Raw genomic sequence first — 14,423 nt, 5'->3', positions numbered from 1 at the left:
TACGAAATGACACATCTACCGATTCTCTAAGTTATCTCCATAAATTTCTATATCATTTCAAATCGTAAAGCCCTTTCTGACTCGCCCTGTAGAATGCCGAAACTAGTAATCCACTAATGCGTTAATATAGCGGTCTTGGCAAGCAAAGAAAAGGTTTTCGTAAGAAGACTGCAGTACATATTTGATTCCTGTTATTATGCATCAGATATGAGCATAGTAAAAACACTTTTTTGTGCCCAAAATGTAATATGATACATTTTTAATAATCTTAACTGTTTTGCATCTGATTACCTAAGCATGTCGTCACGACCATCCCAAGAGCTGATCTGATTGTTACTGATGTCCAGATCCAATATACTGTCGTTACGACTGAGACGGGCACAGTCCGGTAAGGTTTGCAATCGATTGTGCTCGAATACGAGGATTGCAGGCTTGCGAATGTCCAGCTGCGGGTAGTCAGTGAGCGAATTATTTGAAGCGACGAGGAATTCGAGATTGTGAAGTTGGCTCAGCGCCGAACCCAGAGTGGTGAGCGCGTTATTCTCGACAGTGAGGAACTCGAGCTGCGGAAGGCCTGAGAAAGCCTCGTGGTCCTCTTCTAGGCAGCAGAGGCCCGCGTCGTCCAGAGCCAGGTCGATGAGTTTCGGCATCGGTGGCAGCTGCCCCGCCAGCCGGCCCAGCCGCGAACCGGACAGCTCCAGCGTCTCCAGGAGCTTCATACCCGCCACGGCCGGGGGCACCGCCTCCAGCCCAGCGTAGCGCAGCGACAGCGTTTCCAGAACGGGCATCCGAACGTCAGCATCTGTAACGCACCACCGTACACCGCGTCAGTTTAAGAGTGGCGTAAACTGCACGCTGCAGAGGCAGAGAAAGCACAACGTTTATAAAGCAAATGCGTAAAGATGCGGTTGTCCACGGTGTGACAGCGGCTTGCGGCAGTGACAGGAACCCCCACGACGAATAGGGCTGCCTGCTCGCGCATCCGCAGTTTGAGTTTGGGCTGCGAAGCGCGGCTGGTGCGAACGCCGTTGCAGCACTGGTGCACCGCAGCGACGGACCTAGTGTCGTCGCATGATGCCTAGGCAAAGAGAACTGGAACGAGACACTCAGCAGGCACGGTGATGCTCGCCGTCTTTTTCTACATCCGAGCTCTGATACTCATCCAGTTCCTCGAGCACGGAAAAACCATGTGACGGGAACCGTGAGACACTGCGTAACCCACCCAAGTTCATCAAGAGCAAACGGCCTGACCTCTTCACGGAGGGAGTGAGTCGGGTCCACGATAACGCACGTCCACACGTGTTTGTAGTGTCTTGGACGAATGGACTCACCAGGCTTACGACGTACGGCGTACGGACAAACGCCAATCACATGCTTGGAGGCAGATTCTTCTTTCGTTGCTGAAGACCACGTCGTGGCATTCTATCTTCCAAGTGATCCTCTGACAGCACTAGTCGAGCCCTGCACGTCGATGCTTATGGAAGATGGGCTAGAGGTTTGCGTACCCGTAGTCCCGCTACTAATAAAATGGTTCACAACAATTCGTGCTGACACGTCTGGGCTCATAAGCCCTCTTATCTGTGTTATGGTAGCTGTACGATCTGCCACTGCTGTCTTACTATACGATGATCCTGGGTGGCTCACGTGGATATCCAGAACCTCGTACATGGGCGTGAGAGTTTCACATGATCACTGACACCAGCATCGTTGCGGAACTGACGCAACACGTCCAACTTGTGTGGCCTTTCTCTGGAAGAACCGTCCCGTCACCCGGAAGGCCACAGTTTAAACTCTTTCAAAATGGTTCAGTTGCCTGTAGGAATCAAAAGTGAGTCTCCGTGGCATGGTTGCCCGCTTGTTTCACACATTTGCACCACACTCAGCCTTCTATCTGTGAGCATTCACTATCAAAGTTCAAATGGTTCAAATGGCTCTGAGCACTATGGGACTTAACATCTGTGGTCATCAGTCCCCTAGAACTTAGAACTACTTAAACCTAACTAACCTAAGGACATCACACACATCCATGCCCGAGGCAGGATTCGAACCTGCGACCGTAGCAGTCGCGCGCTTCCGGACTGCGCGCCTAGAACCGCTAGACCACCGCGGCCGGCACTATCAAAGGGTAGACGCAGCTGGTCCTCTGGTTGCTAAGCCACTACGCTCTCAGAGGGACGACTATGAAACCATTATCAGTGCATCTATGATACTCCAGGTGGCATATGCTGCCATCAGATGAAAATCAACGTCGTCTTAGCGGGTGTACTAACTTTTTTTCTGGCAGTGTATGTAGTGTCTGGTATTACTAAAACTAGTATTTCAGTGTGTTTTATTCTAACATTTGTTTAGTTGCAGTTGTTAAGGTTGGCCAATTGGTACACAGTTGTACAATTTTTTATCTTATTGCTTGGCGGAATCGCGCGACCGCTACAGTCCCAGGTTCGAATCCTGCCTCGGTCATGGATGTGTGTGATGTCCTTAGGTTAGTTAGGTTTAAGTAAAGTTCTATGGGACTGATGACCTCAGATGTTAAGACCCATAGTGCTCAGAGCCATGTGAAGCATTTTTTATTGCTTGGCACTATGACAAAATAACGTGTTGGATAAGACACAGAGGCAGTCAGCCAGTGGCAGACATACTGAAGAGGATGGAGGGGATATTGAAAGTTTTGCGCGGAACTGATACTGGAAGGATCAGGAGACTTACGTCGGTGGCTCAGGAGAATCCAGACGTATCTGATTGTAAGAACTATGTTAGTTCTGAACTTTGCTTTCTTTCGAGAGTATACCGCAGACTCGAAGATTTCCGTATGGTGAACTGTTAGACATTTGAGCATTCACTGCGTTCATCTCGCCAGGATATATTTACGCAAGTGGCGTTGTACTCGAGCAGTAAGGTTGTGTAGACGGATACAGGAACAGTTAGGACACTTTTTCGCAAATTTTGAGCGAGATTTTCAGTTTGGCCGGGAAACTGACTGCTGCTGAAGTGGCAGAGATAATTGGTGTCACTGATAAACTACAGCTACTACATGAACAACAGCAGTTTTTGTGTCACCTAGTTTCATTGGTGAAATCCAACTCCAGCTACTTGAATTTAATTAGAACACGGCTACGTGGTCTGCTAGGACTTTATGATCTTGAGATTAACGTAAACTGAGCTGTTTTGCAGGGACGTGTGTTTGGTCTCTATACCAAATCTTTTTTTTTGTGTGTGTGTGAAATCTTATGCGACTTAACTGCTAAGGTCATCAGTCCCTAAGCGTACACACTACTTAACCTAAATTATCCTAAGGACAAACACACACACCCATGCCCGGGGGAGGACTCGAACCTCCGCCGGGATCAGCCGCACAGTCCATGACTGCAGCGCCTGAGACCGCTCGGCTAATCCCGCGCGGCTGACCAAATCTGACAAGCCAAATTTCAGGTGAAATCTAATCACACTTTTAAGTTCCCCTCCAAAGAACAATTATAGTTCCAATCAGGCAGCCTGTGTTCAAATCTGAACTTCCACTTTCAATTGCATCTATAGCTTGATCACTGCTAACTAGCTCCCATTCATTAATAACATCCATCCAGAATGAACTTTTCACCCTGCAGCTGGTTTGCGATGATATGAACCTTCCTGGTAAATTAAACCTGTGTGCCAGACCTAGACTCGAGCTTGGGACGTTTACCTTTCGTCGGCAACTGCTCTACAGGCTGAGCTATCCAAGTGCGATTCCCAACCCGTGCCCACAGCCTTACTTCTGCCTGTACCTCATCTCCTACCTTCCAGACTTCACAAAAGTTCTCTTGCGAAACTTGGAAGACTAGCACTCATGGAACAAAGGATATTACGTAGACACGGTTAACCACAGAATGGGGGATGTTCCCAGAATGAATTTTTCACTCTGCAGCAGAGTGTGCGCTGATATGAAGCTTCCTGGCACATCAAGCCACGTGTCCGCTGTATCCTTTCTTCCAGGAGTGCTAGTCATGATAGGAGAACTTCTATGAAGTTTGGTAGGTAGGAGATGAGGTACTGTTAGAAAAAAAGCAGTGAGGCTGGTCGTGAGTCGTGCTTTGGTAGCTCAGACGGCAGAGCATTTTCCCGCGAACGGCGAAGGTCTCTCCTTCGAGTTTCGGTCCAGCATACATTTCTAATTTGCCGGGAAGTATCAGTAACGTCACCGTTAGTACTATCCTGATCAACAGTCCTCAAGAATTAAATCACAGTTCTCACTCTGGCAGGCCATTGTCGATTTTATTTTTACTATCACCTTCCAGCTTATAATCGAAAGAACCGTTCACTGTCCAAAATTTCCTGAGAAATCTAGACACCACTGAATATTTCACATTCACTAACCATATGTTGACGCTGGCGAACGTGCTTTGACTTCGGTGATCATTGCACGATGCGACATCCATGTCACTGGTCTCAAACCTTTTGGGTCAAATTGAGGTAGACGATAGTGGATCCACAACCGATTACATTGAGATAGGGAACCAATGGTCGGAAATCCGTTTGCATTGTGTTACGGACACAGAAAGTTCACACCACCTAACAACAACGTAGTCAATAGTAACTGATCAAAGCGATGGCTACCAGTCTCAATGGACGTCAGCCCTGTCTCGAGTGAGGACAATCCCCACGCCACTCACATCGTTGACCATCAGCAACGATTCTCTGTCAATGTATGGGCTGGCGTCCTTCAAGATCACGTATTAGGCTCTTACTTGCTGCCTGCCTGTTTGACTGTTCCACGTTACTCGGTGTTCCTACGAGATGTGCTGCCAAAGTTCTTGGAGACTGTACGCCTTGTTGTCCGCGAAAGGATTGTGATGTCAACACGACAGTGTACCAGCCCACTCCGATGTTAGGTCAGTGAGCACCTGAACAACACTTACCCTCATCGTTGGATTGGAAGGACAGATTGTGTCCCTTGGCCAGGGCCACTGCCGGGTCTCACACTTCTGGAGTTTTTCCTCCGGGGCTACATCAAGACGTTGGTGTATGACACCCCTTAGAAACGTATGAAGTCCTACTTGCTAGGGTCCAAGCTGCCTGTCTCCTGGTACCAGGGATATTTGAGAGAGTGCGGCAGAACTTCATGCATTGAGACTGGCATTCCTCACTTTGAACAGTTTCTATGAGCTATATTGTTGTTATGTGGTGTATGCTTTCTATGTCCATAACACAATAGAATTGGTTGTGAACCAACTATCACCTGTTTCAATTTGACCCAAAAGGTTTGAGACACACAGTATGATATGACGACTGAAGGAGGTGTGGACAAAAAAGTGCTCCATCACTCCTCTTCACCTCCAAATATTCAATTATCTGCGTTTTGGCTGGTAATTTTAGGAATCTGACAGTGACGGGTTCAACCGATAACAGTTAATGGTGAATCACAGACTCTAAGACTTATTACAGAAGTTATTACTCGTTCCAATCCAGTCTAACAAAAGTCAGTTTTAGAAGCTTCCTGTATCGCACAATACAGCATTAATAACTTTACATTAAAACCTTATGACCGTAAGAACCTTGGGTGAGTGATTAGAACTAATATCTTAGCTAGCGGGGCTGAGCACCGACAACGACCGACTTCTGCTGTCAACTCCCGATTACTCTTCTTAAAAGAAGAATGTGCAGCTAATAGTTAGCCCGAATCAGCCAATGGCAGAAACTGAAGGGCATGAAGAGAATTTTGAAAGTTTAGCTTGAAACTGACATTGGGAGAACGAGCGGACTTCGGTCGAGGGACTGCAGGCAGTGGACTCATATCGGCGCATCTAGTAGGCGCTGAACATCTGTTGTGACGTGGACGTGAAGCAGCCCTGTACTGTGGTCCTGGACGATTTTGTTGTCGTTACATGCACACCATCCATTTTTCAGACACACGTTCAGAGGACCTTTTTCCTCCAATCCCAGTCAGGAATCAGTCCCTGCAATTTGTCAGTTTTATTTTAGTTCAGCCTTTATAATTCTCAATCTGTGGTGTCCTAAGCAGTAAGCTTGCAAACAATGTCATGAATGTAACACATACATCGACGTGGGAGGATATAGGATCCTCACAAACCCCTGATTTAGTTTTTTTGTAGAAAAACATTGTACGTCCTTTAGCTGCAACAGCAGTGTGATGCGGTGAGCTTTGCACTGTGACACTTTTATTCTTTTTTGGCACATAACTTTACAATTGTCAAATTATCTTTGAAACGAAATGATAGGGATAAAACTTCTCTGGAGTTGGAAGCCTTCATTTCTGCTGAAGTTTCAGTTTTGTTTGTCTTAGAGTTCCTATTGTTGTAATATGTTCCTGCAGTACTTCAAATAACGAAACCTATGTAAAAAAAATTACCCATTGTGGTAGTTGTTGCGATTCCTCTCACTGTCGCTGTTAGTGTTTTTACTGTGGCAGAATCGACACCTTTTTGTCTGATCAGGGAGTTTTCCAGTATAAACTGGAACATAAAGTGAATGAATTGCAAAGCCAAATATTTTGAGTCCGCATTTCCTTACTTTTCTGGGACAGGACTCCGAAGCAGAGGAATTGTTCATGTAGCTGTTAAAGTTTCATCGGGATGTATGCTTCGTCGACAGTTTCCTATCTGAAGTTCCCAAATGTAGTGGAATGCTGCCATATTGTCACTCTTGCTTCTGGCCTTTCTGATTCGTTGGTCATTTAATATCAAGTGTCTTCGCTAGTCTGTTAACTAAAGGTGTAGCTAAGCAGGTAGGATTGCTGAAGCACATGCCAGTTTCTCTCAATATCAGCAGTAATCAAGGGTCCAATGACGGCATGTATTTCCTCAATGGAAACATGGTATTACACTCTAAGACGAAAAAAAAAAACGACGCATCACGAAGCAATTATCCGAATGGGATGGAAATCGGTAGATGTGATGTACATCTACAGACAAACAAATGATTACAGTTTCAGAAAAATTGGATCATTTATTCAAGAGAAAGAACTTCACAGATTGACCAACTCAATAATTCGTTGGACCACCTCTGTGCCTTATGCAACCAGTTATCCGGCTTGGCACTGACTGATAGACTTGTTGGATGGCCTCCTGAGTGATACCGTGCCAAATGCTGTCCAATATGCGTGTTAGATCGTAGAAATACCGAGGTGATTGCAAGGCCCTGTCCATAATGCTTTAAACATTCTCCGTTGGGGAGAGAACTGGCGTCGTTTCTGGCCAATCTAGGATTTGGGAAACACGAATATAAGGTGTAGAAACTCTCACCGTGTGAGTGCGAGCGTTATCTTCCTGAAATTTAAGGCCAGGTTGGCTTGCCATGAAGGGCAACAAAACTGGGCGTGGAATATCGTCGACGTACCGCTGTGCTGTAAGGGCGCCGCGGATGGCAACCAAAGGGGTCTTGCTGTGAAATGAAATGGTACGTCAGACCATCACTTCTGGTTGCAGGAGCGAATGGCGGTCGTCAATCACGTTTTTATCCCACTGCTGTCTGGAGCGACGCCAGGCATGTCTTCGCTGGTCGTCGGGGCTCATTTCAAAACGGAACTCATCACTGAAGACAATTCTACTCCAGTCACTGAGATTCCAGGCCGAATGTGAGCAACACCACTAAAGAGAGAATTGGCGTACAGAGCAAGGGCCCAGTAAGCTGAGCACCCTGTCTGTCAGCCGCCTGTTGACGGTGCTTGTGGTCACTGATGCACCAACTGCGCTTCGGATAAACGATAATGATGAATCTGGGGCTCTGAGTGCCTCTCTGACGACTGCTCGTTCGTCTCGTTCTGTCATCCCTCTCGACCGAACGTTTCCTTCTTGACGCTGTCTTCGGCGACGGTTCACCCGTTCCTGCCAACATCATCGAATAGTGACATCGCACCTACTCATATGTCGAGCGATTCGCCGATTACTCCAACCGGCTTCATTGAGCCCGATAGCACTGCCTCGCTCAAATGCTGACGTCTGCTTATACTGTTCACACGCCTGTCTGCGAGGCATAGTTACTGTCCAGCTGAGTACATGGTATGAAATTCGCAAAGGCTTTATGCCCCGGTATCGACATATCCCCTGTTCACTATCGTTGCCAACTGTGCGGTGAAGTTGCGTTGCAGGATCACACATTCATCAATCAGCCTCCAAAGTGTACAGTTTTGTATTTTCTGTCGATATCTGTACAAATATCGATTTGTAACCAATTTACGTCAACAGTGATAGTTACACCTTGGGGAAGCAATTCGTAGTACACAACACCGCCAGAACTGCAATGGTCGTTTGTTCACGAGCCAGTTGATGACGACCAAGCAGAAATGCACATATTGCCACCTTCTGACTTTGTGATTTTGGCTTAGAGCATATGGTACTCATACACCTGATTTTTGAACCGTCCCCATTACATGCAGAAGTCGCACGACGGTACAGTAGTCACAGTTCATCACATTTGGCAGTTCTCGAGTACACATCGTGAAACATTATGGATTAGTGCATTGAAATGGTTTTCATCAACCCCCGGAGGTCTTCCTGAACATATAGGATCACTAATGTCACTCCTTAAAACGAGAAAATCAAATTCTTGCCGTGCTCTGCCCAATGGCATTATCCTCATATATATGCAAATATTTCCGTCTGTCGCTATAAACAGAAGAATATATCGGAAATGTTCCAATTTCTCCACGTGGCAGTCCATTTCCTAGAGTCCACAGTCCCGCTCCCTAGCTCCAAATGGAAAAATGACAGTATGTAAACTGAGATAGCAACAGTAACCTATAAGCAAAAAGTGACAATCGATAGATAACTAGCAACCGGAATACCAACATGCAAAACAAAAACGCTACGATCTTATTCATCAGCGTAATGCAATGCACGATCTGCTGTAACTGTCATTCTAATGTAAAACAAGGTAATCACATGCATTTTTATGAGAGACGGTTTCACTTCGATCTCCTGCACCAGTTGGAATTTTTATAATATTGTGTTCTCGACTTCTGCACTGTGGTGGTGGTATTTCGCTCCACTGAGCTCCATCACTACCAATAAAGCAACCAACACTTCTGTAACCTGTTTCATCGATTCTTCACTCCTTTCTTCAGTAGGGATGTTAGAAGACGAGGGTTTATTTAGTCTGGCGACCATCGGTTTCTGAACAAAGAGAGCTTCATCTGCTGGCCATTCAGAAATTATTGATTCAAAATTTTCGAACACTGGCGCTGAGGTAAGGTAACCATGTTTTAGTTCTTACAGGTAATATAGTAGCCATACTGTGAGTAAGGATAAAAGTACTTTCCATAAATTTTACGCTCATAAACCTTAACTTATGCTCAGAAGGAACGGTTTTAGCACAAAGAATATTCGGTTGTAGCTTTCATAATAGTGTATTAGCTTTCATAGTAATATATTAGACTTTAATGCTGGGTAGAGTACAAGTGCGTCTGAACACACAGTGCGCCGGACAGTCCCAACAATGGACCTCCGCAGCCGACGACCCACGCGTGTGCCAATGGTAACATCACATCAGCAACTACGACTGAAATGGGCACCTGACCATCGGCCCTGGACGTTGGTGCAGTGGCAGAGTGTTGTATGGTCTGATGAATCCCGATTCCTTCTTCATCATGCCAATTGGAGTGTGCGAATCCGCCGTCTTCCATGGGAACCTCTTCTTTGCACCTGTACTGCTAGACGAAAACATGCTGGCATCGAATCCATTACGCTCTGGGGGACATCACGTGAGCTTCGATGGGTCCAGTGGAGCTCGTGCAAGGTACCATGAGTATCGTACAATGGTTGCAGACGACGTACGCCGCTTCATGACGGTCGTGTTTCCCGATGAAAGTGGCATTGCCGGCCGCTGTGGCCGAGCGGTTCTAGGCGATTCAGTCCGGAACCGCGCAGCTGCTGCGGTCGCAGGTTCGAATCCTGCCTCGGGCATGGATGTGTGTGATGTCCTTGGTTTAGTTAGGCTTAAGTAGTTCTAAGTTCTAGGGGACTGATGACCTCGGACGTTAAGTCCCATACTGCTTAGAGTCATTTGAACCATTTGAACAGTGGCATTTTTCAACAAGATAATGCACCATGTCTCAAAGCTAGGAGAGTGATGGAGTGGGTCGAGGATCACAGTGGCGAGTTCCAATTCGTGTGTTGGCCCCCAACCAGCCAGATCTGAACCCGATAGAACACATGTGGTATGTGATTGAATGTGGCTTCAGAGCTCATCGCTCCCGCCTCTCGGGAATTTGCAGGAATTAAGTGACTTGCGTGCAGATGTGGTGCCAACTTCCTCCAGCAACCTACCAAGGCCTCATCGCTTCTATGCCACGACGCGTCGCCCTTATTATCCGGGCCAAAGGTGGACATACCGGATATCAGGTAGGTGGTCACAGTGTTCTGGCTGATCAGTGTTGATGTATTACTTATTAATGACATGAAAATTTGTGCCGAACCAGGATTCGAACCTGGTTTCCCACTCACCGCAGACAGTCGCTTTAACCGTTTCGGCTATCCGTACTGATCCAAACTACCACATGTCACATTGTCTACATCCCTATACCACAGTCCCCTACATTCATGACTTAATACTCGCAGCTAAATGTAATTTATCCATTCGTAACATAGATGAGCGAATTTATTTCGAATTAATTTCGGATGTCTGCCAGTCATCATTAATGTCTGTTATCAAGACATACATGTAAATATTACATTGGCGCCCAAAAATAAAGCAACAAACCTCTGTTTCCCCGTCCTGTGTCTAATTCTTGATATTACCATATAAACTGTCAACAGATATAATGTTCTGCACGGAAGATGGCATTCCTGTCAATGGACAACCACGCCGACGATGACGTCAGGGTACCTATCAAACGGCGTAGGGTTTGTCGGGAAAACCCACATCCACAACCGTTGTGTAGATAGCCACAGCCGGTAGAGTACGCCACAGAGAAGATGCATATCGGACTCTGCAGTGGAGGGCCATAGGAAAACAGCCGAAAACTGATGTGGCCAAGGAATTAATGTGAATTGTTCTGTTGTTTCTCGAATGTGGCGACAGCTTATACTGATCCAAAATGAATCCCGAAGATCAGGGCAGAGCCGATCACGTGTGACATCAGAGTGAGGGGACCGTTATTTGGCAGTAAGGGCACGACCGTATCGCGTCACCATTGCACAGCAACTAGCATCTGACATCGCAACATCCACTGGACGATTTGTATCGAGGCAAACAGTGTAGAGAAAGCTCCGGGAGAATGTCCTTCACCGTCGGAGACCTGTTCTATATATATGTCTGTCTTCACAGAAGGGAACGTCTAGAGTGGAGTTGCCAGCATGCCACCTGGGCGAACAGTGGGCCAATGTTCTTTTCACGGATGAATACCATATTGGAGTGCCTGTGTTATTCTGGTTACGCATGGTTGACGACATATGGAAGTCTGGGACTGGCCGCGAGTAAGGCGACACCTGGCGGCCGGCCGGAGTGGCCGAGCGGTTCTAGGCGCTTCAGTCTGGAACCGCGCGACCGCTACGGTCACAGGTTCGAATCCTGCCTCGGGCATGGATGTGTGTGATGTCCTTGGTTTAGTTAGGTTTAAGTAGTTCTAAGTTCTAGGGAACTGATGACCTCAGAAGTTAAGTCCCATAATGCTCAGAGCCATTTTGAACACATCGCGATAAGAGGGAAATCCGGATTCGAGTCCCGGTGCAGCACAAATTTTCATTGTCGTCATTCCATTCTACATCTGAAGGTTGTCCTTATTCGCAATTGCGACTTCACTTAATGTATTTCACAGATGAGTCCCAATCTGGTCTGAAGAGTGATTCTGGACGGATTCGCTTCACAGATGAGTCGCGACTTGGTCTGGAGAGTGATTCCGGACGGAATCGCATCTGGAGGGAACGTGGAACACGATTCCGAGACCCAAACATTGTGGAAAGAGACCGATAGCGGAGAGATCCCTAATGGTGTTGGCCGTGATTAAGTTGACCACTGGAACACCTCTTCATCAAATTATACGAGTAAATTGGCAAGGATTTGCTGTCAGGTATCGCGACGAGATCTTGGGACCTCATGTGCGATTGTTGTGAGGTGCTGTTGGCCCAGTCTTCGTACTGGTGGATGATAATGCTCGACCTCATAGAGCATGAGAGGTTGATGTTTTTTTGGAAACGGAAGATACTGCATGCATGACGTGGCCTGCTTGCTCCCTCGATTTGAATCTCATAGAGCATGTCTGGGATGCCTTGGGAGACGGGTTGCATCACATGAGCGTCCACCAACCACTCTCCAAACTTGCGAGCAGCTCTGCGGGCAGAATGGACGTTATGCCTCAACATGATATTGATGACATCGTTCACAGCATGCCCCGTCGTCAGCCTTGCACTACTGCCAGAGGTGGGTACACCTTATACCGAACACATTAATAAGTTGTCGGAATGTGTCTGCAAATCCGCTAAGTTGGAAAAAACGGAGAACATTTTTGTCTTTCGTTACGCATGTCGCAGTTGTTTACGTTCTGTATTCTTTACATTCTTTCTACTGCACTGTCACCTGTTTATACCGTTTTGTAGCAAAATAAACGCTACTTTGGAAAATTTTCGTTTGTTCTTTAATTTCTGACACCAGCGTACATCCGAGGCGGTTGCAAGACGATAATATCATTTGTCTCGACTTCTTGTAGTCGCGTCCTCACTGGTGTGAGAATACAGAGTAAAGCTGTGAGCATTAAGTGACAAATGTAGGGGACTGGTACAAAGATGCAGGTAGGGTGACAAATGGAAGTTTGAGTCGTTCTGGGAGGCTTGTACAGATAGGCGAAGGGGTTCAGGCGACCGCTCGCTATGAGCGGGAAATCCGGGATCGGGTTACGGTCCAGCACAAATTTTCATGTTACTAATACGTAATATATCTATATCTAACTTAGCTGATGCCAAGATATTTGCAGTCAGCGAATTTATTTAGAAAAATAATTGGTTTGACTTGCACTGATTAATGTTTCGCCCGACGAAAGTTTATTGTATTTCTAAGCTCTACACAAAACATAAAATTAGGTAAACTCATTTTAAGGCATTTTATTGAGAAAATGGAAGTTTGCTGTGCGCAAAACCCAAAACAGGAGCACTAATTGGCATTACGAGAAAAATAAAATCGTTTTCTTAAGTTACATACATACCTTCTGGAAATTTTCCTATGTAAGCATATGCAATTCTGAAGTCCTTCATCTTCGGCATCATTCCCAGTTTCAAGTGCGTGCTGTTGTTCTCGTTCCTCCTAAGCGTAAATTTCTCCACACTTGTGTTTCCCAAATACTGGATGTTAGCCAGCGATATCCTGCAGGGTATCTCCATCTTGTTGAATACATTGAAACTTATTTCTACTAATGAACCCGTTTCTGCGTTGAACACCGGATTACTGAAGTCCCAGAACTTATACTCGTAGCTCCTGGAGCCAAACTGCTTCAGGCGCGTGACGTCTTCCATCATGTGAAGGCTCACTATGCAGTTACTGCACCTGGCGCGTAAGACAGAAACAAGAAAATTACCGCTCTGCGCAGGTTTCACGGAGTACATGTACACTCATTAAAACACTTCACATGCTGATATTAAGAATCAGAAGAAAACAAAGGTTTCGAGAAAACTGTAACCTCGATACCGATATTATCTGCAGTTATCTAAATTTTTGGTCTGCTTATGTCTAATGTAACTCCCATATAACTATGCTGTTTGCTATAACATCCATGTAAATGTTTCATCCATTACTTATGTCCACTTGTGTCAGTTTAATTGATCTGTGGATGTAATTTTAAAAGTAATGTTCTGAAAAGGAATGGGAATTTTAAAACTTTACTTGTGACGCTAGTTCATGCAAAGAGAACGTATAATAATGTAAAAGATGGAGGGAAGTCCGTCTGCAAGGAAACTGGTTTGGCAATAATAGAAAAGGTGGAGCTGATGAGTTGGATTTTGCGAGGTGCACTCAGCTCTTGTGAGGGCAATTGAGGACCTCTTTGATTGATAGTAGCGGCTTCTCTTTCTGCAAGAGCGGTACTCACTTTGTGGGCTGCACTTTCATGGCTGCATTGTTTCTTGTTTCACATATGTATTTCACTTTCGTTTAGGAAGACATTGGGCTTATATATTGATTATTTCGACCACCTGTGATTAATTTGCTATGATCGATTGTGTGACACTCTGGCTGTAATACTCATAAATGCTCTAGCTGACGTGAGTTTTGACATAGGTGGATGAAAATGAAATGATCGTATGGCACTGTTGACCGGGACGTCTCATTAGGGTTCGGCCGCCAAGTGCAAGTCTTATTTCATCCGGTGCCACACTGGGCGGCTTGCGGCAGATGATAAGGATGAGGATGAAATGATGATACGGGCAACACAACACCCAATCGGAGAATCTCTCCGACCCGGCCGGGGCAAGCACGTAACCACTCAGCTAAGCAGGCGGAAGCCATAG

At 46.0% G+C, this 14,423-nt stretch overlaps 1 protein-coding gene across 1 annotated transcript in view; it reads right to left on the bottom strand.

Moving 5' to 3' along the window:
- Positions 1 to 14,423, bottom strand: part of LOC124776637 (toll-like receptor 2 type-2) — a 109,840-nt gene that overhangs the window by 37,230 nt on the left and 58,187 nt on the right. Inside the window, exons 2-3 of the mRNA XM_047251726.1 lie at positions 13,127 to 13,464; positions 292 to 802 (exon numbers count right to left, since the gene is read on the bottom strand). Coding sequence (XP_047107682.1) covers positions 292 to 802; positions 13,127 to 13,464 — 849 coding nt within the window. The remainder of the gene's footprint in view (positions 1 to 291; positions 803 to 13,126; positions 13,465 to 14,423) is intronic.

Source organism: Schistocerca piceifrons, chromosome 2 (assembly GCF_021461385.2).
Source record: "Schistocerca piceifrons isolate TAMUIC-IGC-003096 chromosome 2, iqSchPice1.1, whole genome shotgun sequence".
NCBI lineage: Eukaryota > Metazoa > Arthropoda > Insecta > Orthoptera > Acrididae > Schistocerca > Schistocerca piceifrons.
This window is presented reverse-complemented; position numbering and strand designations above follow the sequence as displayed.